The 27,562-nt window shown below is 37.7% G+C and overlaps 1 protein-coding gene across 1 annotated transcript in view; it reads right to left on the reverse strand.

Annotated features, from left to right (window-relative positions):
• LOC143847056 (uncharacterized) overlaps window positions 1-27,562 on the reverse strand; it is a 40,303-nt gene that overhangs the window by 5,567 nt on the left and 7,174 nt on the right. The window contains exons 3-16 of the mRNA XM_077355723.1: window positions 26,589-26,797; window positions 24,525-24,644; window positions 18,896-19,024; window positions 18,675-18,800; window positions 17,701-17,756; window positions 17,501-17,600; window positions 17,246-17,363; window positions 16,836-17,045; window positions 12,553-12,889; window positions 8,396-8,489; window positions 2,553-2,661; window positions 1,254-1,525; window positions 999-1,126; window positions 587-821 (exon numbers count right to left, since the gene is read on the reverse strand). Of these exons, the coding sequence (XP_077211838.1) occupies window positions 587-821; window positions 999-1,126; window positions 1,254-1,525; window positions 2,553-2,661; window positions 8,396-8,489; window positions 12,553-12,889; window positions 16,836-17,045; window positions 17,246-17,363; window positions 17,501-17,600; window positions 17,701-17,756; window positions 18,675-18,800; window positions 18,896-19,024; window positions 24,525-24,644; window positions 26,589-26,797 (2,243 nt within the window). The remainder of the gene's footprint in view (window positions 1-586; window positions 822-998; window positions 1,127-1,253; window positions 1,526-2,552; window positions 2,662-8,395; window positions 8,490-12,552; window positions 12,890-16,835; window positions 17,046-17,245; window positions 17,364-17,500; window positions 17,601-17,700; window positions 17,757-18,674; window positions 18,801-18,895; window positions 19,025-24,524; window positions 24,645-26,588; window positions 26,798-27,562) is intronic.

Consider the following 27,562-nt stretch of genomic DNA (forward strand, 5'->3'; position numbering starts at 1 on the left):
TTAGAAAACATCACGTAAGAAAGAAAACCATCCACAATGGCTAATCACATCGAACATCTAGTGACATGCGTCGCACATGCCCTGAGCATTAAAATCAATAAAGAAGTACAATGTATTGAAGTATAAGAAAGTACAATAACTAGTCTCCCTTCTAAGGACCCCAACTCTATGTCAATACCACATAGAATTCAAGGTATTATTGGTCCCATGTCGATCTAATATCCTATGCATAAGATACGGATACTTTGCTGTGCAGTTCAATATTGCCTACCAAATATCATTCTCCGCATTAATGAAATGAAATACAAATCATAATATCTTTCCAATTTTTGTCGTTCTGACCATTTCGGTCGAATATTGGAGAAATTTTGGTCGAAATTTCGGAGAAATAATGACGTGGAAGGAATTCATGTAGATTTTGTTTCAGTGGGAATGGAAATGGAAACATTTTGGACATTCCGGGGAAATTTATAACCATGCTTTTACGTATGTGAGCATGCACACACGAACACGCACGCGCGCACAGCACACACCCATACTTATGAATGTGTGAAACAACATTTGAAAAACATCTATAGAAGATAACCTTAAGCCCTTCATAGAGAGCACGCGAACGGCATGAACGCAAGCATGCATGATCATATTCTGATCGAACAAACTCACGAAGCCGTTGTAACTTCTTTCTCCGGCGCCATTGCTGCCATGACCATGCAAGAGGATAAGCAAGAATAATCAGAATGGTGTGGACAGCTCCCTCCCACCATTGATAAGCAGCCAAGGAATTAATCTCATCAACAAATCTGTTGAATGCATCCTCATATCTGCCATTAAAATGAAATAAAAAAGGCAATGGTTAGAAAAAGAACCATGTTGTCAGTTGGCCAGAACAACAAAACAGGATCATTAAAATATATAGTAGCTACACAAAAAGGAAGAATTTTTACTGCCGCAAATAACATTTCAACTTCCAAACTCAAAAACATTTGAAAATCACTTACACAATCTCTATTACTTGGTCTGGAGGGGAGTGACGGAGATGCCAGGGTTCACTGAAAGTATTAGGACCCATAAAGTACAATCTATGGACATGACTCTGGGACTCCTCCGCTCTATTTGTTTCCAACACCTGTATGAATGAAGACTAAATGAATGTCCTCCAAGATAAAAACTAAAACATGCAAAGGAGGTTCTAAGTGCCTGGTCATATGCAAATATGCAATTAAACTGAAAGGACGTTAAAAATGGAGGAAAACCTCATTTAATGATTCCAGAAAAGGAAAGGAGTGATCAATTTGAGACCCATGTTGAGTGGGAGCTGGGCCAGGTAATTCATCAGTCCCAACAAATTTCATTCGAGCAACACTTAGCACTAGAGCTAATAAGACAAGAAGACCAGAGAGAAGAAGACCAAATAACCATGGCCCACCGAAAGTGTATATCAACTCTTCGAGAGCGGTATAACAGTGTGGCATGTGATATCTGTCTGATATGCATTTGTACGGACAAGGAGTTTCAGCAACACCACCTATTAAAAAAGGTTGCACTTTTAGGAGCAAAATTAACACATATTAACAAGAACAATCTGAAATCTGTATCAGGATCATTACGGAGTTCTAAATGTATGTCCAGAAGAAAAAACACCGGAAAGTCCACATGAACATGAGATGTTCTGAGAACTCGTTAACATATGGACAAGTAATAACAGAAAAAAAATATGCACTCGCTAAAGTCATTAAGGGCCCGTTTGGATGCATAGAAGATTTTGATTTGGATTTCTCACATTTGCAGACCTCTTTGTATTGTAATTTGGATCCCGATCAAATTCTTGGATTTCCAATTCAGCAACTGACAGTGAAAAAAATCAGATTTCCAAATATGCTATGCAAATAAGAAATTGGAAATCCACAGAGCTGGCAGTTTCCTTCACCCTCTTTGCTCCTCAACCTCCCCCCTCCCTCCACTAGGAAGTACCCCCTTCCCTCTCTCTCTCTCTCTCCCCCTCAACATGAGCTGCCGGATCTATTCATTTTGTATTCAAAACTCAATTCCAAATCAAAATACCATATATGAGGTATCCAAACGGGCCCTAACAGAATGCAACTACGACTAAATTCTGAGCACAGAACTGAAACCTTACATAGCAAGCGAGAACAATATATTACAAATACGAGAAATTATAAGATGTGTGGCGTACAAACCTGTATTCTTCAAAAGTACAGTACGTACCACACCATAGGATGATCCAATCCGTCCATTTGATGGGCCACAACGTAAATAGGTTGTGCCGCAAAAATCAATTCCATAGGATGATCCTAACCCTCCGATCAATAGAAGTTTCCATAATGTGCAGTCCTTCTATAGATCGAAGGGTAGAATGATCCTATGGATATGATTTTTGGGGAACAACCTATTTACGTTGTGGCCCATCAAATGGAATGTTTGGATCATCGTATGGTGTGGGCCATACCACACCTTTTTTGAAAAAATACGGGTTTGTAGCCACCTATCATATAATATCTCTTACAAATACTAAGAAGAAACAAAAGAGATACCTCGGACATATATGTATATGGCACGATGTGGAAGCTCATACGGGGGACAAGGGCGACAAAGGGCTTTATCAGACCCACTAACATTTTTGAAAGTTCCAACAGGGCATTCCTGCAGAATACAATCCAGTAAGATGCTATAAACTAAAAGCACCGCCGATGAGAGCAAGAAAGCAGCTATAAACTTCATATCAATCATAGATATGCCTCCAGAAGCCCGCAATTAATCAAATTTGATTAGCAAAATCAAAAAGGGAAGGAGAACAAGGTGATAATTTTTCCAACAGTTTGCAAACACCCAGAACACAAAATGACAAGGACTTTAAAATGGCATAAATACTAGTCCCCTTAAAACATGATTAGTGGACCCAAAAAACATGAAAGACTTTAAAACATAACTTAAGTGAGAGAATAAAAGAAACTAAGTTAACTACCAACATGGGGCTACTTATTAAATTCAACCAAGTGGTTAGACACTTTTTGGACATCCTGGAAGCTATATGTAAAATGCCGTACTTTGCTCCCATCGATCCATTAACTGATTGGCTCCATTTGCTGCTGCATAAGTACCCCCAGGTGGTGAAAAACTAGACCTCATGTTCTCAACATCATCATCTGCTGAGTCACCTTTATATGGGATGAGGATCTTAAACGTTGACGACATCAAATGTGTGGATATGGCTCGGCAACCTCTACTAATAAGCAAAATCATTGATCTCTTCAGTACTTTGCACAAACCAATCTATTTGTCCCTTATCTTGGTTTTAATGCCACTTGGTACCTGGCCCATGGTCAAAACAACCCATGCATAGCCATCAACCTCAAATAAAACCTTCCGGTGATGCTCATCAGCTGCAGCCTTGCACTTTGCATTGTTGATTTCTATCTATTGTTGCACATGCTCGTATATCGACTTAATGTGATCAACCATGGACTAGGTGTTAAGTTGAGAATGTTGCGAGGATTCAGTCCAAAGTCCAAACACTACCTGATGGGGATCGTAAGCGTTTGTTGTGGGTTTATTCTCAGTGGGGCTGTACTCAGGGGCCCCTTAAGGATATTTTGGGTATTTTTATTCTTTTTAGGGTCATTTTAGGGATTTATTTGAGACTATTAGGGTTATTTGGTCTGTTAGGGATTTTAGGGATATATTAATCTTTTATTATTTTGGTTGCCAATATATAGGCCAAATTACAGATTTTCTTGTCACTTTTGGATGATTATTGATTGATTTACAGCTTAATTGAGTTTCCTCCCTCTATTTCTTCTCTTCTTCTTCTTTCTTGTTTTTTTCTCTCCCTAGCCTACATCACTACCTCAAAGGGGCTATATGACGTATTGTACAATTATTAGAGTTGTACGAAAATTCAACAAGGGGTAGAATTGCATCCCATTGCTTCGATTTGCCTCCATCTAGACAACGGACCAAATTACCCGAACTCTTATTAACTACATTGGTTTGTCCATCCATCTGAGGATGAAAAGAGGTGTTGAAATCTAACTCGAATCCAATTTTCTTCCACAATGTTTAAAAAATGCCCAATGAACTTATATTCCTTATGAGAAACAATGGAGTGTGGAATACCATGCAAGCAATAAATCTCTTTAAGGAAGGGATTAGCGATATTAGTGGAAGCCATTGTTTTTCGGCAAGCGATAAAGTGCACCATCTTTGAGAAACCTGTCCACCACTAACATGATAGAATTTGCATGTCTCTGATAGTAAGAAGTTCAAATACGAAATCCATAATAACAAATGTCCATGCTCTAGTAGATACTAGAAGTGGCAGCATGTACAACCCCACATTAGTGGCTCACTCCCCCAGCTCATTGGATTTGGAACACACGACATCTCTCCACATGCCTTGCAAAATCCCATTTCAATCTCAACCAAAAGTAATCGGATTCCACCAACTTTATGCTCTTATCGCCCCCAAAGTGCCTTAATCCATACGGGCCATACAGCTCAATAATGATCCTCTCCCACAAAGAACAATTTCCCTTCAAGAGACATTCGTCCTGCATGTTATAATCACTCTATTGCCTGGCCTTAATATGCATAATAGGACCAAAATATTCATATTCAACTTCCCCAGACACTTGTTCATCTTTCCTTGATCAAAACACTTGTTTATCTTTTCTAGGGGTGCAACATGGGTCGGGCTCAACCCGAACCCGACGGGTTGAACCTGAGTTTTGAGCAGGTTGGATTGGGAAATTTGTAAAATCGGGTTGGGTTCGGGTTACAGAATTCTAACCCGAAGACAAGTCGGGTTGGGTTAGGGTTGGGGTCTCGGGTAACCCGCCCGATACGTAGCCCAAAGTTGTTTCGCGACAGCTATTATCTGAGCCCTTTCCTCTGTGATGATATTTATTTTTTTATTTTGGCAGCTTCAAAGTAGGTACCATAGTTGTAAATTTCGTTTCGGTGGCCATTTCGTTTTGGCCACCGAAACGAAATTTCGGAAAATTTCGGACAATTTCGGACAATTTTGTTCGAAACTTTTCGGTAAATTTCGTCAAATTTCTTTAAATTTCAGTCAATTCCGGTCAATTTCGGTCGATTTCGGCCGAAACGATATTTTCGTCATTTTGTTCCGGTTTTCGGCCGAAACCGAAATGTTTCGTCCATTTCGGACGAAACGAAACGAAATTTACAACTGTGGTAGGTACTCTCCATGGGTAAAAAGGTTTGCGGTGCAGCTTTTCCTAGTTTGAAGTTTTGAAGAGAGACTGAGAAGGATTTGAAGAAATCTTCGCATCTCCTCAAAAATGAAATTCTGACGTTTTTACCACTCAGAAACCCTAATAGCTTATTTGACATTTCGCGTCTCCCGCCTCCATTCTGAATCTCCCTCTTCCATTCTCTTTCCTAACCGTAACCTACTAACCCTAAGATCTTGATCGGTCAACCACCATCTTCCCCTTTGTAATCATTTTCCCTCTCTACCTCTAATCCAGTCATCCTATGCTCTTATCACAAGAAGAAGAAGGAGAAGAAGATGTCATCCTTCGCTCTCGCTCAAAATAGTAGAAGAAGAAGAAGATGTCATCCTTCGCTCTTGCTCAAAATAGAAGTACAAGAAGAAGAAGAAGAAATTATCCATCTCTCTCGCTCGAAAGGTATTTCCCCACTTCCTCCTAATCTCATCTCTTTTTAAAATTTCTATCGACATTTCATATGGTTGTTTTTCTTTCGACATCTCAAGGATTATTTCCACATCTCAGAAATATTGATATGGCTTGTTGTTTGGATTTGGGACAATGCAAATCTTTCAGGAATTTTGTCCGTTTGTATGGTGTTGAGGTTGAATACAGTGATGTTAGAGGTTGAATACAGTGAATGTCCGAGTCAACTCGACCCAACCCTACCATATTTGGGAAATTAGATCAGGTTCGGGTTGGGAAAATTATAGCCGGGTTGGGTCGGGTTGACCATCACCGGGTTGAGGGTCGGGTTGGGTCGGGTTAGGGTTGGGCAACTAGTCCTTCGGGTTGGGTTCGGGTTGGCCTCAACCCGACCCGAGTTGCACCCCTAATCTTTTCACACGACGTGATCTTCGACTTCTCTATAAACTCTCGTCTTTCCATGACACATCTTTAACCAATCAATAAAATCCTCGGATTGGTGCCTTCCTCAAAATCAAGGATATCAACCTTCATATCGAAATCCATAGGGCTCCTTTTCAAAAACTTGGGAAAATCTAGAGTTTTCCTTTCATCCAGATCAATGAGTCAAACAGAGTCAATGAAGGGGCTAAATTCTAGGTCTCCAGATGCCTGACTACTATCGTCACGTTCGGATCTCATAATAGTCCAATCGTTGTGCTAGTTGCTAAATTTGCCATCTAAGAGCCTGCAATTCTTCACCTCTACAAGAGGGTTCTAACAATCCATCTACCCGAGGCTCATCTTGCATCCATATGAAATTAATTCTAACAAACTCTCAGCATAACCTAGGCTCTAATACCAACTGATGCAGTCCCTAAAAGTGTTTTACAAGGTAAAATTAGTCCAGGGTGACTGTAAAAAGAGAAAAAAAAAATTAAACAGACACAAATTTAAAAATCTAATCAAATGACTAATAAAGCATGAAACAATCCCAAAATAACCCAAAGGATAGATCTAGGGAAAAATCTATAAGATTAAGCAAGAAATAATTTGCATGAACTGAAATAAATAGACTGTTTTTTAAATAAATAGACTGTAATCCAGAAACGAGAGAATCCATTAAAAAAAAATCTAAAATAAAGATGCATGGACTGAAACAAAGAATAGGAAAATGACTAGAACGCCGTAATACTTGAAATCCAGTCCTGAGCTCCACTGCAATCCACAAATAGGTGACGTAGCCATGAAGAGATAGTTATACCTTTTTCATAAACAAAATAGAATCCAAAAATCCTTAGAGGCTTGATGGGTTAGGGTTGGGCCATGAAGAGATATTTATACCCAACTCGGGTCGGGTTGGGCAACTAGTCCTTCGGGTTGGGTTCGGGTTGGCCTCAACCCGACCCGAGTTGCCCGCCTAATCTTTTCACACGACGTGATCTTCGACTTCCCTATAAACTCTCGTCTTTCCATGACACATCTTTATAGTCGAACACTTGTTCCATCCATTTAACCAATCAATAAAATCCTCGGATTGGTGCCTTCCTCAAAATCAAGGATATCAGCCTTCATATCGAAATCCATAGGGCTCCTTTTCAGAAACTTGGGAAAATCTAGAGTTTTCCTTTCATCCAGATCAATGAGTCAAACAGAGTCAATGAAGGGGCTAAATTCTAAGATCTCATAATGGTCCAATCGCTGCGCTAGTTGCTAAATCTGCCATCTAAGAGCCTGCAATTCTTCACCTCTACAAGAGGGTTCTAACAATCCATCTACCCAAGGCTCATCTTGCATCCATATGAAATTAATTCTAACAAACTCTTAGCATAACCTAGGCTCTAATACCAACTGATGCAGTCCCTAAATGTGTTTTACAAGGGAAAATTAGCCTAGGATGACTGAAAAAAAAATAAAAAATTAAAGACACAAATTTAAAAATCTAATCAAATGACTAATAAAGCATGAAACAATCCCAAAAGAACCCAAAGGATAGATCTAGGGAAAAATCTATAAGATTAAGCAAGAAATAATTTGCATGAACTGAAATAAATAGACCGTTTTTTAAAAATAAATAGACTGTAATCCAGAAACGAGAGAATCCATTCAAAAAAAAATCTAGAATAAAGATGCATGGATTGAAACAAAGAATAGGAAAATGACTAGAATGGAAATACTTGAAATCCAGTCCTGAGCTCCACTGCAATCCACAAATTGGATTCTATTTATACCTTTTTCATAAACAAAATAGAATCCAAAAATCCTAAGAGGCTTGATGCCCCCCCCCCCCCCCACCCCACCCCCCACCCACACACACACAGAGTAAAAACTTACGTAATGTTTTATGTGAAAAGGCAATTACCCCTCTCTAAGCCCCCTACTTTAACATAAATCAATGCCCTTTATGTCCAACTAGAATAACCTTCTAGTAAGAGAAGAAACCAACTGAAACAAAAAAGTCTCCTTTAGGTTGCTTAATGGTCAGGTGGTCCCTTTTGGTTGGCCTTGGTCCTACACATACCAATCCATGGCGAGTAAATTGGGCAATGGCTTGCGCATGAATCACATGCTAATGCCTGATGCTATTAATTCAGTGAAGTTGGAACATAATCTACAAGAATATAAATTGCATTGATTTTAGTTTCTTCTCGGATATAAAATATCCACATTGATTTGAGAAAAAAATAGCAATCTACATTAGAAGAAAAAAAAATTAAGTGATAGAAATGCAAAGCTACCTCACAAAATATTCCATGAAGCCCTTTTGGGCATTCTTTTCCAGTAATAGTTCCATTCTCCCCGTCACCACCTTGATCTCTACCAATTCCTCCTCTGTCATATAACCAACACTTCAAAACTCAAAAAATAACACAACGGTCACCAATCACTGTGCAATATAAAATAAAATAAAATCATTATAACTATTAGAAAAGTAATTTCTAATAAAATGGGAAATCCAATTAAAGATAGCAAACAATGATAAATTAATCCATAACATACAAACAAGCAGCCCTGAAGTAATTGCAAAGTGAGCCAAGCCATGTGTGCATCGCAACATGATAGTAGTGTTTTGGGAATGGAAATGTGCCTCCCTATCAGGCAAGAACAGTGTCCGAAAGGAACAATGAGAGAGAGAGAGAGAGAGAGAGAGAGAGAGAGAGAGAGACTTGATAGAAGTAATAATAACTTCCAAAACTTTTAATTAGATGAAACTAAACTATATGCTAGCCGACAAACCTGAGCTCTAATTGGAAAATAAATAAAAATAACAATAAAAATTTGAGGATATTCTGGTGTTCTATAAAAATGATGAGGTTAATTAGGTCTCCCAAAAGGAAGCAAAATGTTGTTGGTTTGACCAGAGGATAATAGCAAAATTCACTTTTCTTCTACGAAAGTAATCCATACACTGATTCTTTTTTTTTCTCATGGCCTCATTATTTGAAGTTTGAAATAATGATGAAGGCATAATGGACGTGCAAAAATCTTTTTAAGAATAACAGGGATGCATTTGGTCTTTACGGGGTGATAGAACATGTTGCGGAGGGGTGCATTTGGTCTTTACGGGGTGACAGAACATGTTGCGGATAACGGGCACAATTTTTCGAGTGTTTAATGCAACACAACAATACTCTACAAAGAGAAATAATTACACGAACTTCATGAAAGCAGGTTTTAATAGTGAAAGACATAAAAATGACCAAAACTTTTAAATTTGTACATGATATATGTGTTATAGTGTATGCCCTAAAAGCCAGTTGGTGTGTTGAAAATGTTATTTATTGTTTCATGGCATCTATTGGGTACTTCATTGGAGTGTGTGGTGTGCTTCTTGACACACGTTTGTCCTTAGGTAGCATCGTAGGATAGGCCATGCACATAGAGAATATGTGGCGGGTTCTTTGTAGACCTAGAATGTTCCTAGTTGGGGTTGAGGTTGGACATCTCGTACCTAAACACAACCAATATTGAACCTGCCTCCATACACGCATTGGGGTGGCCTATCTCAATCACTGAAGTAGTTGACTCTAAGCGGGTGGAATGGGTGTGATGATTGGATCACATACTGAACATATCACTTTACATAATAACCCGTGGACAAGGATTTGGATAAGGTTATTCTGTCAGACATGATCCTTGAATATGTCCTTAAACCTGAGGGGTCGTTTTGGTTTGTGGGCACTTATGGCTTTGGTCTATATCTAATCATAGTCCCCAGTTCGAGATTGCAAGCGGGTAGTGCTGGGTCATCGAGTAGACCCATGGGATAAATAGTGATGCCCAACAAGGAATCATCCACCTCTCTCGTTGAGGAAAGTCATATACAGTTTCGATATCAACTAGGCCTTTAAATAATGACTGGCGAGTCGGTTAGATAAATTGTCCATCAAAGGTATTCTAAAAGGCAATGGTTGTTTTCAAAAGGTATTTGCAGGTGCATTTGCGGGCTCAAATTGACAGATTGAAAGGTATACCATTGAGTAGGTCCAAAGGGTAATTGATGTCCACCCCTTGTAGGACTCAACTTGGTAGATGAAGGACTGGACGAAGGATGTAGACATTGGATGTGATTAGGGTAATTTGATCTAATGGTGGTCTTCTTCTTCAGGGTAATGTCCTGGTGGGGGTACTTGGCTAATGCGATCGTAGTTTGACTACATTGCGTGAGATCACAGTGGGTCCCATTTTGGGTCATGCAGGATCGACTATTGGATCCCTGCAACGATCCCACTCACAACTCACTAGACCGTTGTGGATTGTTGGACAATTTGGGTTCCGGATTTGATCGGACACCTGGCATGGATTGGATCCATTGTATGTGATACAGGGAGGCGCACCATACATAGGGTGCAAACAGTTGTATTAGAAGAGGAGATTCACTATATTATGGTGTGTACATGTTTAAATTAACATGTGCTTAATTAATACTTAAATCCTATTGGTGGGAGTTAAGTGAGATCCTATTGGCTGATTTTGTCTTAATTTTTATTGGTTGGAATTAAAAAGGGAAGAGAGAGATTTGATTGGAGAAGGTTTCCTATTTGGAGGAATCCTATTGGATTTGGAAACTCTTTAAAGATGAAAAAATATTTTTGCCTAAGTGTTTTTTGGAAACAATTTAATTAAAAGGAATTCTATATATCAAAGGTTTCCAAAAACAATGAGATTCCAAGGAGGAAACAAATTCCTCATGGGTGTTCTATAAAAAAGGATTCAAGGGTTGGACATTTTTACCTTTTGTACTATTATTCTATTTTGAACGTAGAAACCGTCCAAGCCACTTTCCTCTCCAGATTCGTTTCACCCTTCTCTCTTGTTCAGTTTGGGATTGGATCCCGAGGTCTTCTTTTCTTCCTCCTTCAACCATGCGACGAGTGGAGCCACTAGTTCGACTTCCGAAGCAGCTCGGGTTTGAGAAACATTGAGCACCTAGTTGGGAGTAGATCAAGCAGGGATTATCTTGTGGTAAAGTTTTCATTACTTCTGTATTTCAATTCATCACGATTATGAATCTAGGAACTAGGATCTTGGTTTTAGGTGGAAAAAGAAATTTTTTGTTTTTCGCGCACCCAAGCTTCTTTCACGCAATCTTTTTCCACCACCAACTTTCAATATGTTGCATATTTGACATTTACCAAAGAATATAATCTATCTAGAGATAGACCAGTGTAGCAAGAATTAGTGAATTACAACACACTTAAAAAAAAGTCTTTCTGCATTAATTATAACAACGGATAAGCAAGTGAAACGTCATGCAAGAAGAATTGGCCATGGTTGAGTTTTTTGTTGAGAGAAAAAATATATATGACCTCTAGGACCTGTTTCAAAAAGTCTCGTATAAAACTGTGGAATAAATATGAAGGAATTGCGGAATATCATTATCCAATTTAGAATCCTACGTTCAGTAATATCATTACCGGATACATGAGTTATCTAGAGACAGACCAGTGTAGCAAGAATTAAAACACACTTAAAAAAAAGTCTGTCTGCATTAATTATAACAATGAAGAAGCAAGTGAAATGTCATGCAAGAAGAATTGACCGTGGTTGAGTTTTTTCTTAGGAATTGACCATTTGGACTTCATTTATCTTCAAATATTTGATCTCTAAGACCTTTTTCAAAAAATCTCATATAAAACTGCGTAATAAATATTAATGAATAGAGGAATATCATTATCCAATTTTGAATATTACGTTCAGTAACATCATTACCGGATTCATTAACTCATGTATTCGCTATTTTTCCATTTCATTTCACTATTTTTTAGTCTGGCATACATGCATTAGCATCACATTCTAGTGCCTGGTCTCATCTAAGTTTCTATTAGTCATGAGCAGCATGGTTGAAATCATTCGAGAGAATCAATGAAATACAACACTATTGGAAGAGTTATAAGGAATAAAAAGAAATCATAACACCTAAGTAATAAATAAATTCCCTCTCTTCAACAGACAAAATGACAACGATGGCAACATTCCAAATTACAGCATTGTGCATGAGTGCATCATCTCCTATTCTCATTGATGGCACTTATTCAAAACAGAATAGAGAATATATAAGCACAAATTGCATGACAAAAGAGAGATCAGTAACAATACAATGATAAAATCGGAATTAGATGTGCATCATGGTATCCAAGGATCTACAAATTCTAGAAAAAACATATTATGACAGCGCACAATTCCTAAATCATTGAGAACTTCGAAAATCACTTGAATTGGAAACAGGAATAATAGTACAAATTTTGGGGCACCATGTAAATTCATCACTAGGAAGCAAAATGCATATTTAGTGTAGAATTCATGGGCACTACTAAGGACTCAGCCACCGAATATAAGAAAGCACTACAAAAGCCAGAAAGAGAATGAATAATACATTCCATTAGCTACAAACCTTATGTGTATGCTTCCTTCAACACTCGCTATGGGAAGATATTCATCCCCAGTGGGGATGTCAGACCAATCAAAATGAATCCTTCCGCCGCCTCCACCACCACAACCCTTTTGACTACCATGTCCCCCAACATTTGAAAGTAGGGCAGAGTCACCAAGGGCCAATGTACGCAAAAATAATAGAATGGTTCCACCAGATCCACCGCCAGGGCCTGCATTTGAAATATCAGAAAGGCCATAATATTTCTTTCTAATATTCTGTCCAAAACTTTCCCCATCTGCTCTGAGCGAACCATAAACGGACAAGCTTGACAATGAATGCTCCAAAGAACCCATTACTGTTGAGAAAAAAGACAAGTCAAACTATCTACTGTCATCAACAATATGAAAAGCCATAATCTATGTTCAATTATTTACCTATGATAGATATGCATCCGAAACATAGAGAAACTGATTAAATAACAAAGCATAATGAATGTGGTTAATGGCTGTATTTGTTCGGAATGTTGAGAAAAAGAAAATTCATGGCCACGGAAGAAAAAAGAAAAACTTTATGGTATTATTTGTGATCGGCCCCATCGTAGGTCCTCCTTATTGTTTCTTTATGTTTGGTCACTTATTAAGGATCTCTCTGTAAATATGGTTAGTCGCTTATCAGGGACCTCTCTGCAAATACTAAAATGAGGAGATTGTTAATAAGAGCTTGGGTTTCGCGGGGTTACACAAGACCCATACAAAACCTTTTTTCCCACTCCCCGTTCTTTCTTGCTCCATCAACCTTAATCCTAGATTTCTACAAGGTATCAAAACAAACTGATTGATTTGGAAAAGGCTGATCGAGAAGGTGTCTTTGTCAACCTTTCTCTTCTGGTATCCCTCACTTTGTGAGGTTTGACTTGGTTATTTAATCAATGGTTTGAGGTACAATTGGAACATAATTGTCTAAGTAGAAACACAATAGTACTTAAAATAAATTTTTTTAATGGTAAACTATTACTTAATACTATTAAAGGAATACATAGAAACATCAGGAAAAAGGATCAGACATGCAGCATCACATGTGAGAACATAATAATTAGGTAAAAAAAAATGCTTGAGATTTACCAGATTTTATTTTTTTTAAAGATGATACATATTATGAATATTTTATAAGATACATGGGTGTTATTTCCATTAAATATACACATAAAAAACTGCAAGGGGACCCACCTATTTGGATGATCAAAAGCATCCATAAGTTGGTCCCCACAATAGATTGGTCATGCCCCCAAAATCTTATCCATAAGATGATCCTAAACCTCCAATACAATAGATTTTGGGGCAATACTAACCCCCCAATATTTGGTGTAAAATGGACGATCAAAATCCCAATTATGACATCCCTTCTCCCCACTTCACACCTCGGAATGCATTGTACTTATAGAAAGAAACGCACTTTCACATCTTACGCTGAAATATGGATGAGGAGAGGAAAGGTTCCTTTTTTTAAAAATGGAGAGGTCCTTTTTGAGGGTACTCCCGGTCCTGTCGAGATTTTGACTTCCCAATAACCAATTTGGTCCCGAAGTAAAGAATAAACAGTTACACAAAAAGATGCACTCAATGCTAGAACCACACCCCCTAACCCAAGTTAATTCACGAGGTTTTTTCTCATATTTCATTATTCTTATTATTATTCTTATTATTATTGTTATTTTATTTTATTTTTTTGAATGATCAAGGATTTCATTAAAAAGAGACTGAGATGGTCAAATACAAAGAGAACAAAGAGAAAGAAGAAGAAACAGAACTATACAAACACAAATAACAAAGACAACATAGAAAGAGGCCAGTCACGGAGGAAGGAAGTCAAACTACTCGAAGGCCACCATGCCTACCCCCACGCTTATTAGTCTATCCGCCTCACCATTGGCCGATCTTCAAATATAGCGAAAGGTAATACCGGAGTTGCCACAATGTCTTTAGTTTCATTGAGGGAGTTAGAAAATCTTCAAGAGAACACCTTAGAACCGGAAAGCCACCTAATCACATTGAGGGAGTCCCCCTCAACGTTATTTAGAACTGTTTGCCATTGTTATTGTTATTGTTATTTTTGGGAAATGATATCTGCGCCAAAGTGTTTTGATAAACATGCGCTCCACTTGTTTGTCGTGTAGTATTTAAAGGGCTTTAAGAGCTTTTTGAGAACCGTAATATCCTCTGACATCCCTTTAAATACTACACGACAGACAAGTGGAGCGCATGTTTATCAAAACACTTTGGCGCAGATATCATTTCCCTTATTTTTTTGAATGGTATTATTATTCTTATTATTATTACGAGAATCAATTCTACTACTTCTCGTCCTGGGGTTTCCACACTTGGAAGAAGAAAACCCAGGAGACAACGCAAAAAGTTCAAAAAAGATGGTATAGAAACTTCCACAAATAGAAGGATCATCCTACGGATAAGATTTTTGGGGCATGACCTATCTATTGCGGGGAACAAACTTTTTCCTACTACATATCATATAAAACTTCCATGTTAGGAGTATACAAGGTGTATCTCTCACCCTTATACAAGTGTCCTTATATAATTCTTGCCACCACAGATTTTTGAAGGATCGGAGTATCACAGCTTCTTAGCTTGCCACAAGGAATCTCTTTAGAGTATCTTAATCTTCTTAGCTTGCCACAAGGAATCTCTTTAGAGTATCTTAATCCTCTTAGCTGTCTCCCAAAAATTTTAAAAGAGATAAGTTTGATATCATGTCTTGGACTGAGTAATGCTACCGCGTCCATGAAGATTTGCAAACATGATCAATCATGTCTGAGACATTAAAAAGAAAAAGCTCATAGAATTTTTTTAATCCACAAATCGGCCAATGCCTCAGCCAATGAGATGGCTTAATCTGGAACTCAGTTGTACCTTGGTCAAGCTCTCATTCAAGGGTCTTGGGCTGCAAAGTCACCCAAAAATTCCTTTTACTAGCCCGAGTTAATGAAAAATTGATTGCGATAATCATTGACTCATTTGAGTTGACTCAATTTTACCTTGGCGGAGTTATCATCCAAGACCAACTTTTAAAACATTTTTTTTAGATTCCTAACTTGCACCTTAAATCCCCAGAGAATCTAACTATGCCATCTAGGAGTTAAATATGGGAGATGGAGCGAATGAGACGACCTCCAACAAAAAAGCTTTTAGATAAAGAGAAATAGGGATTGGCTTCTCTAAAGTCCACTCAAACTCAAGAAATATTCAATTAAACCACAATAGAATAGAGAAAGCATAGTTTTAAATTTCCATCGAAACCGAAGCCCATCCTACCCATATGATAATCCACGAAACTCCAATCCACGAGATAATTAGCTTTTTCATATTTATTTATATAATGACCTGCCTTCTTCCCCTTTTTACTTGACTCAAGGAACTACTTGCAATTTGCAATGAGGACCTCATCCAAAACTTGTCATCCTTTTAGAAAAGCCCCTTCAAATGGTGAAATCACATCACTAAGAACCTTTCATGATCTCATTGATAAATTTTAGCGACGATCTTCTAATGAGAGTCTAAAGAGTTATTGATCAAATGGGACCAACCAGATCAACACTCTGTACACGTGTCAAGTGTATCAAACTACAGACACCTATCAAAAAGACAAGATGTTTCCTAATTAAGAAGAAAGCATCTTACATTTACCCTCTTACACTCTTTAAGAACACTTAATTTTTGTCATTTGTGACTATCCCAAAGCCATAGGGTTGAGTCTCTAGACTATAAGAGTATCTTCATTGTGTGTAGGCATAAAGCCTTCTACCTTTACCCTCTATATTGGTGATTCTTGTCCATCACAGTTAAATAATTGTTAATACGTCATCCAAAAAATTCCCTTCAGATAGATATTTGAGAAGTATGAGGATGCAGGGATATAATTGAATCCTATTGACTTATTGAAAGCAAAAAGACTGGTGGATGGTTTTCTTAACCTACTGCTGCAATAGCAGAAGTGTTAATCATGGGCCTGGGAAAATATCATACTCATATTATATTCTCATAGTATCGTCTGTACAATTAGAAAACGAAGAATGGATTTTTTTTTTTTGTTGAATCAATTTAAATGATAAACAGGTTGTTATGATATCACCAAAGAAATATATGATGTTTGCAACGAAAATTAGTTTCAGACTGCGGGTTTGTAGCTGAAATAGAACACATACTGTGATTCCATAACTGTTGCTACATTGAAACATACAAAATGTGACAGGAAAGCATAGTCACATAGACAAAATCCATAGAGCATACCTATGATGCCACCACCAGCGGTTGAACCAGCTAAACTATCATTTCCACTGCCACTACCAAGTTCGCAAGGCAAATCGGCACTTCCATATTCAACACCACCCTTGATAACACTGCCATTATAGTATCCATCTCCACCTTTACCACCGTGCCCACCGCCACTACTAAGACCGTTGCTTAACACCATTCCTCTACCCACCCCTCCTACGCAGCCTGCATATGTCCCACTCAGTTCAGAAGCTTTTCAATTCCACTCCTAGAATGGGTATTCTCTATGATTTTGAAATAATAAAATGATAAAAGGGGTACATGTTATCCTCCAAGCAGTGATGAAAATATAAAATGAGTGAGTCATGGGTACATAAATATAAGTAGTCGTCGTATGAAAAGATTACAGATGCCAGAAACTATACCCAACCCGGTTGCACTTATTGTTCCAGAAGAGTGGACAAGTACAGTTCTTGCCCTGTGGAAATGAACAACAGTCCCTTCAATTACTCCAGAGACAGTGATGTCTTCAACTCTGCAAATCTGCAGAAACAAACTACCAAAACCTTAATAGAGGGAAAAGTAATGGACCATGTAGACTATACTGACTTCAATAAGTGATGAGCAAAAGACTAAAAGAGAAACCAATAAGAGTGCTTTTCTAAATCAACAATAAACACCTGAAGGGTGAAAGACAACGAAGAGTTCACATTGCAATCTTCAGGTGGATGAAGTAATTCCATTGGGCAATCTTGGAGTTCACAGTAGAGCCTCGGGGTCCTACAAGACATATTGTTAAAAGTGTGATGTCAAATTACACAAGCGTATAACGGAGAAGTTAACTCAATGACTGAAAAGATTTTTCCAACTCCAAACTTACATGTCATCAGTAGTTGAATTTTCTAAGGGACCTCGTAAGACTGATCCAGGCCCAACCTACATTAGAAATAGACAAGATCCACTGCATAAGCATGCATATAAAATACGCTGGAAGTGTAATGTTAAATGAACATGAGAAAGTCATGGAATTTGAAATTAGAGCATCTGATGAGAAATACAATTGTATGACTTGGCACTCCCATGATTAGAACAAATAATCAATGCATTCCAATATTCTCTCCATGTGAAATAATGAACCACTGCATGCTATTTATAAAGAGAAACATACCCAAAAAAAAATCGGAACAATGTTTGCTGAGAAAATACAATAATCGCATAAATATTTTAGTGTACCACATGCTATCCAATTGTCATTTAAAGTGTTTTTCTCCATTAGAATTTCTGTCCTGCAAATATTGAGGATGGACATGTTCAACCACAACACATGTTGGGTTGTGTTAACTTTTAACAGAAGGTTGAGTTGATAAACAAACATTAATAATCTAGTTAAACAAACATTAATAACAGATCATTTTCCAGCATAATCTAGTTGGTTTCTCCTACCGTAAGTTCTCAATTAGCCATACACAGATTGGATGGAGCCGGTGATTTTCGGCAGAAACAAAAATTATATTTGTTACCAACAAACATAGATAGCTTAGATATCAATCATGTCACGGAAGAGGTCTAATTTCATTTCCAAAATGGAACATTCATTTCTACGATGATATAAGTAGTTATTTCCTGGGTACAGGACACCAAAATGATGCATCAAACAGCATCCAACACAATTTATACATCACATCCAGATAAAATAGTACAAAATATCATAAAACTAGCAAAGTGGGTTTGCCAAGAATGAGATAAAAATTAAGGACGTCTCAAATAACAAATCATATATTTAAAGCTTAAATAACAAAAAATAACCTACAAATACTACAACAAAGAAAGTTACAAATGGAGCCACCAGCTTACACTGATACTATAAAATAGTGATAGAATCAGACGTTGTGCCTCAATCACATCTCCGGTTCCGGTCAAATTCAGCAGGCCTTGTCCATGGACTCCCAAATTTGAGTTAGAATGTATCATAGATGATTCCTGACAAAAAAGAATAGAGCAAAAGTGTCACAAGCCTTTCATACTATAAAACAACATTGAGAACAAAAGACAAAGTGACATGCAGGTATGAATACCTTGAGGACAACTAAATTGCTAGCCTCAAGTAAGGATGTCGCAACCATCGCATCTCCACCTCCATCTATAAGCATTTTGGAATTCCACATCAAGAGTATTTTTACAGACATACGCAAAGCCCCATATACCTGAACTTAAATAAAAATTGGTGAGACAACAGCAACGCATTAACCTAATAAAATGGTTAAACAACAATGAGACACATCCATTGTTGGTATGACAGATGCTACAGAGGCAGAAGTGCGCGAAGTGCATCAGGGTCTAGAGCTGGTCAAGAAAAACAACCTAGACTATATAGTGGTGGAAGGCGATTCATCTAATGTTATTGGCTGGCTTAAAGGAGCAAATAAACCCCCCTAGAGATTTGATAGTTTTTTGATGAGATGTTTGCTTGGGTGAAGTCAATGGAGGTGGTGTTCAACCATGTTAGGCGATCTGCTGGCGGATAATTTGACAAGAGAGGGAGTCTCCAAAGAATCCCTAGCCTTGTTTCTCTCTTCCGCCATAATTTTTTTCCTTGTTTTCGCTAGTATCATTGTATTCTCTTCCTCCGGATGTACTTTGACCACCTCGGTCTTTTTGTTTTAATTCCATTGGCTACCAAAAGGGCGGCCTAGTGCATGAGGCTCCCGCCATTGCGGGGCCTGAGGAGGGCTAGATGTACGCAGACTTACCTCTGCTTTGCAGAGAGGCTGTTGTCGTGACTCGAACCCATGACCACCAGGTCACAATGGAGCAACCTTACCGTTGCGCCAAGGGTTCGCCCTCTACATTTTCAAAAAAAAAAAGAAAAACCAATGAGACACATCCATCATAACTACATGAACCAACAATGGAAACGTATCATAGCAGAAACTACATGGCACCAAGACAGAAAACAACCTGGACAATAGACACAGAAATAGGAATCAACTGAATAATGTTAGAAAATAGTTTAGGCCACATTTGGATACCCACAAGATTTAGATTGGGATTTCTCAAATTTGCAGTTGCGATTTGGAACTGGATCATATCCTTAGATTTCCAAATCAGCTACAACAGTGAAAAAAATCGGATTTTCAAATCTGCTCTGCAAGATGTTATTTGGAAATCAATATTTGTGGCAATTACCTTCACCCTGGCTGCTCCTCTACCTTGCTGCAGCAGCAGCGAGACGTCCCTCCCTCCCTCCCTCCCTCCCTCCCTCCCTCCCTCTCTCCCTTTCTCTCTCTCATACAACATGATCATGAGGATGATTGATGTATTTTGTATCCTAAACTCAAATCCAAATCCAAATACAAAAACATGAGGTATCCAAACGTGGCCTTAATGAATTTCGATTTACATTCGCTTATTACTTTTTAACAAAATATACACCCACTTCTTATTATTGGTTATTTGTTAATTTCACACAATCCTGAATACATTCCTGACATATGGAACCACCTTATTAAATACGATAAATCTACAACGTACTCATGCATGCACGCCTAGTTCCTTGGCAGACTGAAATCGCTTTTTTTTTGGCACAATTATTCAGTTTGGACTCCTTTTTCTCTAAGATACATATGCAATATAATTTTTGTTGTCTCAGCAAGTAGAGACCAAATTCTTGGTTGTCCAAAGGCACGTGTTCCCTCTCTCTCTCTCTCTCTCTCTCTCTCTCTCTCTCTCTCTCTCTCTCTCTCTCTCTCTCTCTCTCTCTCTCTCTCTCTCTCTCTCTCTCTCTCTCTCTCTCTCTCTCTCTCTCTCTCTCACACACACACACACACACACACACACACACACACACAATAAAAAAGGTGTGATCAGTCTTTTGCTCTTCCCCTACTACATGTACCAACAAGCACAGCCATTCTATTCTAAGTACTTGGCTCTTCTTCTTTTCTATTCTTTTTCTCCTTTCTAGGGACATGGTCAATTTTGTTAAAAGAAAAACACCACAAAACAATATCCTCAAGAAAAAAGGAAAAAAGACATCAAAGAGACATATGGGACAACTCAACCAGCATCTAAATGTCAAGCATGAAATACAAAATCTCTACAGCATCAAACAAAACGACATAGCTCTAGCTACATGATCCACTAAGGAATCAGCTTCCCTATGGATATGAGAAAACTTGAACTATGTATAATCCATCATTAAATCTTAGATCTCTAAAGCTCTTAGAGACATGCCACAAGGGAGTGAGAATCCTTCACTCAACCGATTACCAACTTAGAATCAGGTTTTATTAGACCTAGATTCCCTTCAAGAACTTCATCCTCATTCCAAACGCTTGTTTAGCTTGAAAGCTCGTGTCATACGGGAGAGTAGCCTTTCGCAGTAAGAGTGATGACACTAGTCGTGGTGAGTTATGTTTGGTTGCTTCCGTGATAAGGGGAATGTGAGTGAAGCAGCGGGCCCCTTCACATTTTGATTTCTCTTTTTTTTTGGAAAAGATGGCACCCAAGCCTCAATAGTCACATAACAAAGCAAAACAATGAATTGAAGCAAGTAAGCAATAAGAAGTGAAAAGCTTAGATGCTTTTGAATTCCCCAAAAGGAGTAATACCTTAGTTTCAAAACTCCCTGCGTCATTGTGGACTCCCCCGAGTCGACTCCTTTTTACCATGGCCGCATTCTTGTTCGAATCCGCATTTTGCCCTACAGTGTGATTCAAAACTCCTTTGACTCTCCCAAGTTATGACCGCATGGTCATAACTTGAACTCAACCTCGTCGAGCCAAGTACTTGAACTCAACCTCGTCGAGCCGAGTCAACTAGGATTTGCTTTGGCCGTGTTTTGACCCACATCTGCGTTTTGAAACACTAAGTAATACCTCAAGAGATTTTGTAATAAATGGGTTTGACGAGTTAGTGTACAAATCTGCCAATATTCCCAAACTAGTTGGGGTCAGCTAAAGGAATCTACCCTTTGTGTACAAATCTGCCAATATTATACTTTGTTCTTGTGAACCTTCATAAACAAGTAAAGCAAGGCCCTACCATGTGTGTGGCAGAGCTAGTCAAACCCAAATCCTGAAAAAAAATTTCTGGAAATGTCGCAATTTCTTCTTGAAGTTGACGGCACTGGGAATGGGGTATTCCACTTCGTTATAAATAGATCTTCTTTTTCTAATAAGAAACAAAAAAAAAAGAGAAAATAGTCGGATAATACTGGAAAACTTAGTTAAAAAAAGATTCCATACTTATTTACATAGGTCGTATGTGTCCACGAGCAATAAACAACATATCTCCTCTGTTAACAAAGGTAGCTCTGAATGGCTATCTCTATATCCGAAAGATCCTCATACTGGAAACTAAGAAATTGAGGTCAATATTTCATCACCTGGAATACTCCCTGCCAGGCGCGGACAATCATTTATGGGCAAGTTGTTTAGGGATTTATACCGAAACAGACTTCCCTGACATCAACTCGATGCAACCTCTATACTCAGCAACATACAAACTTTCTGTGATCATTATACGCAATATCAAACTGTGCGAGCTGTTGTTTCTTGGAACATCGGCAATTTTGTTAAAAGAAAAATAGTACATAACAATGCCATCAAGAGAAAAAGGGGGAAAAGGCATCAAAGAAACAAAAGATCCCACCTCAACAAACATCTAAATGTCAGGCATGAAATAAAAAATCTCTATATCATCACACAAGTCATAGCTAGCTACATGATCCACTAAGAAATCAGCTTCTCTATGAATATGAGAGAACTTTAACTATGTATAATCCATCATTGAATTTTACATCTCTAAAGATCTTAGAGAAACGCCACAAGGGCGGGGCGCGAGAATCCATCTTCATCCAACTGATTACCAACTTAGATCCAGATTTTATTAGACCTAGATCCCTTCAAGAACTTCATCCACATTCCAAACTGCTTTTACTTCAGATTCAATATCATGGGATCACTTGTCAATCCTACAAAAGTGAAAATGATAACACTAGAAGAGTTTCTGACTCATATTTGCTTCTAGTTTTTTAAATGCAAATGAGCAAAAAAAACCACATAGGCTAAAATTCTTTTATTAAAAAAACCATAATTACATACAAAAAAGCTTTGCTTTGAAGTTCTAACTCATGCCCATAAACATACAAAAAGCTTTCCCTGAACAAGTAGACCAAAATTCAGAATGTAGATAGAACAACCATCAGTTCCACTTCCTAATTTGGAGTCTTCATTAGAGGACACTTTTGGGGTGTTTTTCTAGACCAAACTAGTGAGCACAAGGCAATATAAGCATGCAGACACAGCAAGAAAACATATTTTGAAATATACATACAAATATATGAGAAATGATATTTCATTTTTAGGAAAAGTCAAACAAATGGGGAGGAAATGCAGCCAATTTAAAGAAAAGGAGGACAAAGAAAGGGGGTTGGAAATATCATCCCCTCTGTGTGTGTGTGTGTGTGTGTGTGTGTGTGTGTAGAGAGAGAGAGAGAGATTTGATTGACCAAATGATGAATGAGAAGATTAGATATATCCTTTCTCATGAATTTCCACAAACATCAAACTGCAATAGTGGGTTACGCATGGAATCAAACTGATGCACCAAATGCGAAAATAAGTCACAACCCAGCCCCCACAACTACATTCTTAAACATCTCAAAAGAGCCAATGTGTCCTCAAATAGTTAAAGCATCAATGATGCGAAATGTGGTATAAAAAAATGTTGTGCGAAAAAAGCATGTTTTTGTTATCATTTTAATTATATTGATAGAAATTTTTTATAAAAAAATGCAAAGCATACGGCACAAAAAACAAAAGGGGCCAAACTGATCACGCAAACAAAAAACAAATGAACAAGATAGTAAAGAAGGGGAAGTGTTGGTCCCACACAAAGATCAAGCCAAGTGACCACTTCCATAGAAAGAGCATCTGCCCCATCATCAATGCCTTTTGGCTTCAAAGATTCAAACATCTGTTTTGGTCTGGACTTCAGTCCCCACGAAAGTGGAAGTACGCCATGAAAGTTTATGTAAATCCATGGAAATCTTGTAAAAATCAAGGAACTTTATGAAAGTACATGGAAACGATGAAAATTTAATATGGCACTTCAGAAAATGCTAAAAGGCACAAATACAAGAGTTTAAAATCATCACATAATCAAGACAACCATCCATTATGTTTAACATGATTAAAAACCTAGTGGCATGCATTGTCGTGCATGTTTGTAGTAAGATTCATTCTAAACATATATTTCACAAGATTTGAAAGCTAATGATAGTGTCATTTCTTTTACTTATCAATTTACTCATCTTATTAATGGAATGGGCTTTTGGGTTATGCAGGTGCATGAAAAAAAAAAATTTAAAAATCAAACTTCATACTTCAGGCCGAAATTATTTCGGACTTCAGTTCCCACAAAAGTCGACACATGTCGGCCGAAACCGACCCATGTCGATGCCCATGCAGCCACATTCATTTAATCCTCCTCAGCCCGTAAGGAAGACGGAAATTCCATTTTAAAGATATGCAACCCAATGAGTAATGAAATAGGTTATGTTTCACTCCATGGACATGTTTGTGAAAAACTGAAACCCATAAGAAATTGAAAGCTTTTACTGGAAACATAGGATCTGCATGACTTCGTGTCAACTAGTCATCATATACATATAGCAGAGGAACAACCAATACAGGAACCTACCTTGATTATTGAATTGCTCATGAGAAGCTCTTCAGCCATAAGCTCAAACTCTGAAAGAGGATAATGTGATAGGCCGAAGCTTAAAACTCCACCATAAAGTAGACTAAGTTGTCCTCGGACCTGCATAAAGCAAATTAGTAAAACAAAAGCAAAGGGTCATTGGTTAAACCATCTTAGAAAAGATGACATAAATTAGATTGTATTCCCAAACTAAGGAAAGTTCCATGTAAATTTCTCTTAACAAAAAAACATGAGATGTGTCAATAAGTCATGTTTCCACGTTGAGGATATATCTTGCACCCACACATGTCATTGTTCTAGCTGGCCAGAAATTGATTTATTAACCAAACTAGCAAAGGGTGAAAAATAAGGCCAAAATGGAAAAAAACACAAAAAAGAGCCATTAAAAGGCATTTCAAGAAATTTTAAAAAAATATATAATTTAGGATGAAGCAAGGCGAAATAACCTATTTCGTCCTGTTTCATGTGATACTGTTTCATGTGATACAGACAAATCAGACGAAATAGATCGTTCAAGAACAAATTTTTTAGCAGGACATTTTGTTCCCGCCATTGGTACAGGTTTCTCTACTAGTATGAAACATGTTGTGCCATGCCCCGAGACCCGGGAATTAACCCAAATCCCGGAAGGGGACACTTTGAACAGTTCAAATACATGGTTCGGATTACACTAATAGTCTAAAAATATACAGAAGCTTCCATTGTCGGGATCAAACCATATTATAAATTTATAACATCATTTCTTCCTTCTTTTCATCTGTTTCGTACAAACAAAAACAAGAATGATAATTAAGGTTTTGGATATTAACTTACACATTTCACAACAATACGTTACATCAAGAGATGTCAATTACCTCAGCAGAAAACAAGATCTTGGGTTTACTGATCTGGTAATTTTTGCATTAATAATATTAATCTAAGATATGAAAAAATTAGGACAACCTAAGCGGCTAAGATGCCATAGACAGTATAAACAAGGTTTTAAATTTCGGTTTTGATCGCCACCGAAACAGAAACATTCTGTTTCGATTGGAAATTTCGGTGGAAATCCAGTAAAATCATGGAAACATATGCAAATGATAGAATTTAAAGATGAAACTTCAAGAAATGCTAGAATAAGCGCAAAGATACAAGTAGAAACCATCGCATAAGCAAGAAAACCATCCATAATCGTTTAAAAACATCAAACACCTAGCGACAAGCACTGTCGCCATGTCTGATAATTTAGTCCGTCCTAAATTTTACATGTAATTCATATAAATATTTATACGTAATACATGCACCACAGTTCGCATGCAGTTCATATAAATACAATTATGTAATATATATTGACATTTACCACTATTACGCTTACGATTTTGGTTTATGCATTGCAGTCATTTTGATTTTAGTTTCGGTGGGGATGGAAAGGGAAACATTTTGATAGTTTTGTGTCGGTTTTGGTGGGAATTTAAAATCATGAATATAAATAGAACCAATGATATCAAATGCATAGTGGTTTCTAGGCATGTATGCTACGAACTTGTGGGTAATATGCATCTAATTATGTTTTCTCTCAAAAAAAAAAAAAGGCTTATACATATGCATTCAGAAGTCTTTTCGATTGCATCATCCCTTCACATGTCTAGTAGCTGTTCCCCTTGCCTTTGAATCTTTACTACATCAGTTATTTTTAGTTGAGAGTTTCCCATCATGGACCATATACTTCCAACCAGACTGATAGGGCTTAGGCATGTCATTCGCTTCTCGCTCCAACTAGTTACATCTCAACATAAAAGTCAGGGTTACCTCAAAAGACTTGGAACTATAATAAACAAAGACAAATTTCATGATCATTTCTTTCTTTGATTTTTATAACAAATTTATTAAAAGAAAGTAGAAGCTAAGAAATGAAACTGGAGGGCTAAGATAACCATAGAGGAGAAAAACAACAACAAATATAAAAAAAGGCTACTCTGATGCTAAAAAAATCAAACAAAATGGGTCAAAAGACCCTAGGACAATTTCAGTAATTCTGTGTACGAGGTTTAGCTTTTCACTGACCTGTACACGACTCCATCGCAAAGGAACTACAACTTTAGCAAGGTTTCTGACATAAACATTAGTCCAAAGCGGCTGATTAGGAAACTCTAAAAGAAGTGTGTCTGTCTGTGTTGACATATTGTGATTGCTAACGATAAGATTTCGAGGGACGGAATCGAAAAAAGTCCCTGCGGCACCAGAATTTTCAGGACAGCCAAAGCTCCTACCACCTGCAAATAATATCAAGCCATTCTAAAGCTTGCAAAATTTTAATATTGAAATACAAGAATGATTGAGATTAGGGCACGACAGGTAAGTATCGCGAGAAGTTCTACTCGGAAAAACAGATGATGCCAATGTAAAACATAAAAGTACTACTACAGCTTTGAAATCCAGCTAGAAATCGCACACTGCAAAAAGATTTCTTAACACAGAGAATTGCTAATTCTAACAACAACACAGATGGAGTAAATAATTCCAACTGCAGGCACATAGCAACTCCAAGATGACCATCTATATTCTTACAATTTGAGAACATACTGAAAGAAAATACAGAAACTTTATAATCACAAAATGGGGGAACCAGCCACATAGAACAATCAGCCACAGAGAATAATCCACACAAAATTGGAGATCCAATATGGATACAAATACAATCCTCTGGAACGACTTTTGAATTCTGTCACTCCAGAGAATGGGAATGGCGTTTGGTTTCAAGAATGAGGCCAAGTTTCCGTTCCAAAAGCGCATTTGATGGGGACCATCCATGATCCTCTTCAATCAAAAAGATAACCCCGGAAGTTTCCAAAGATATTAGAAGATGGTGGGGCCCACCAAGAATCAACCCCTATTCCATTTCCTCGAAAATTACCTATATGGGAAAAAATAGTAATTTGGGGCAGTTGCCCATAGTCAAACTGCCCCAAGTACGGTTTTAGACTTCCCTTTATTTTTTGAGAAAGGTTATGGTGGCCCACTTGGTCAAACAAAAGTCT

The sequence above is a fragment of the Tasmannia lanceolata genome, unplaced genomic scaffold (assembly GCF_043159265.1).
Source record: "Tasmannia lanceolata isolate RefF3 unplaced genomic scaffold, GAP_Taslan_0.1 ptg000015l, whole genome shotgun sequence".
Taxonomy (NCBI): Eukaryota; Viridiplantae; Streptophyta; class Magnoliopsida; order Canellales; family Winteraceae; genus Tasmannia; species Tasmannia lanceolata.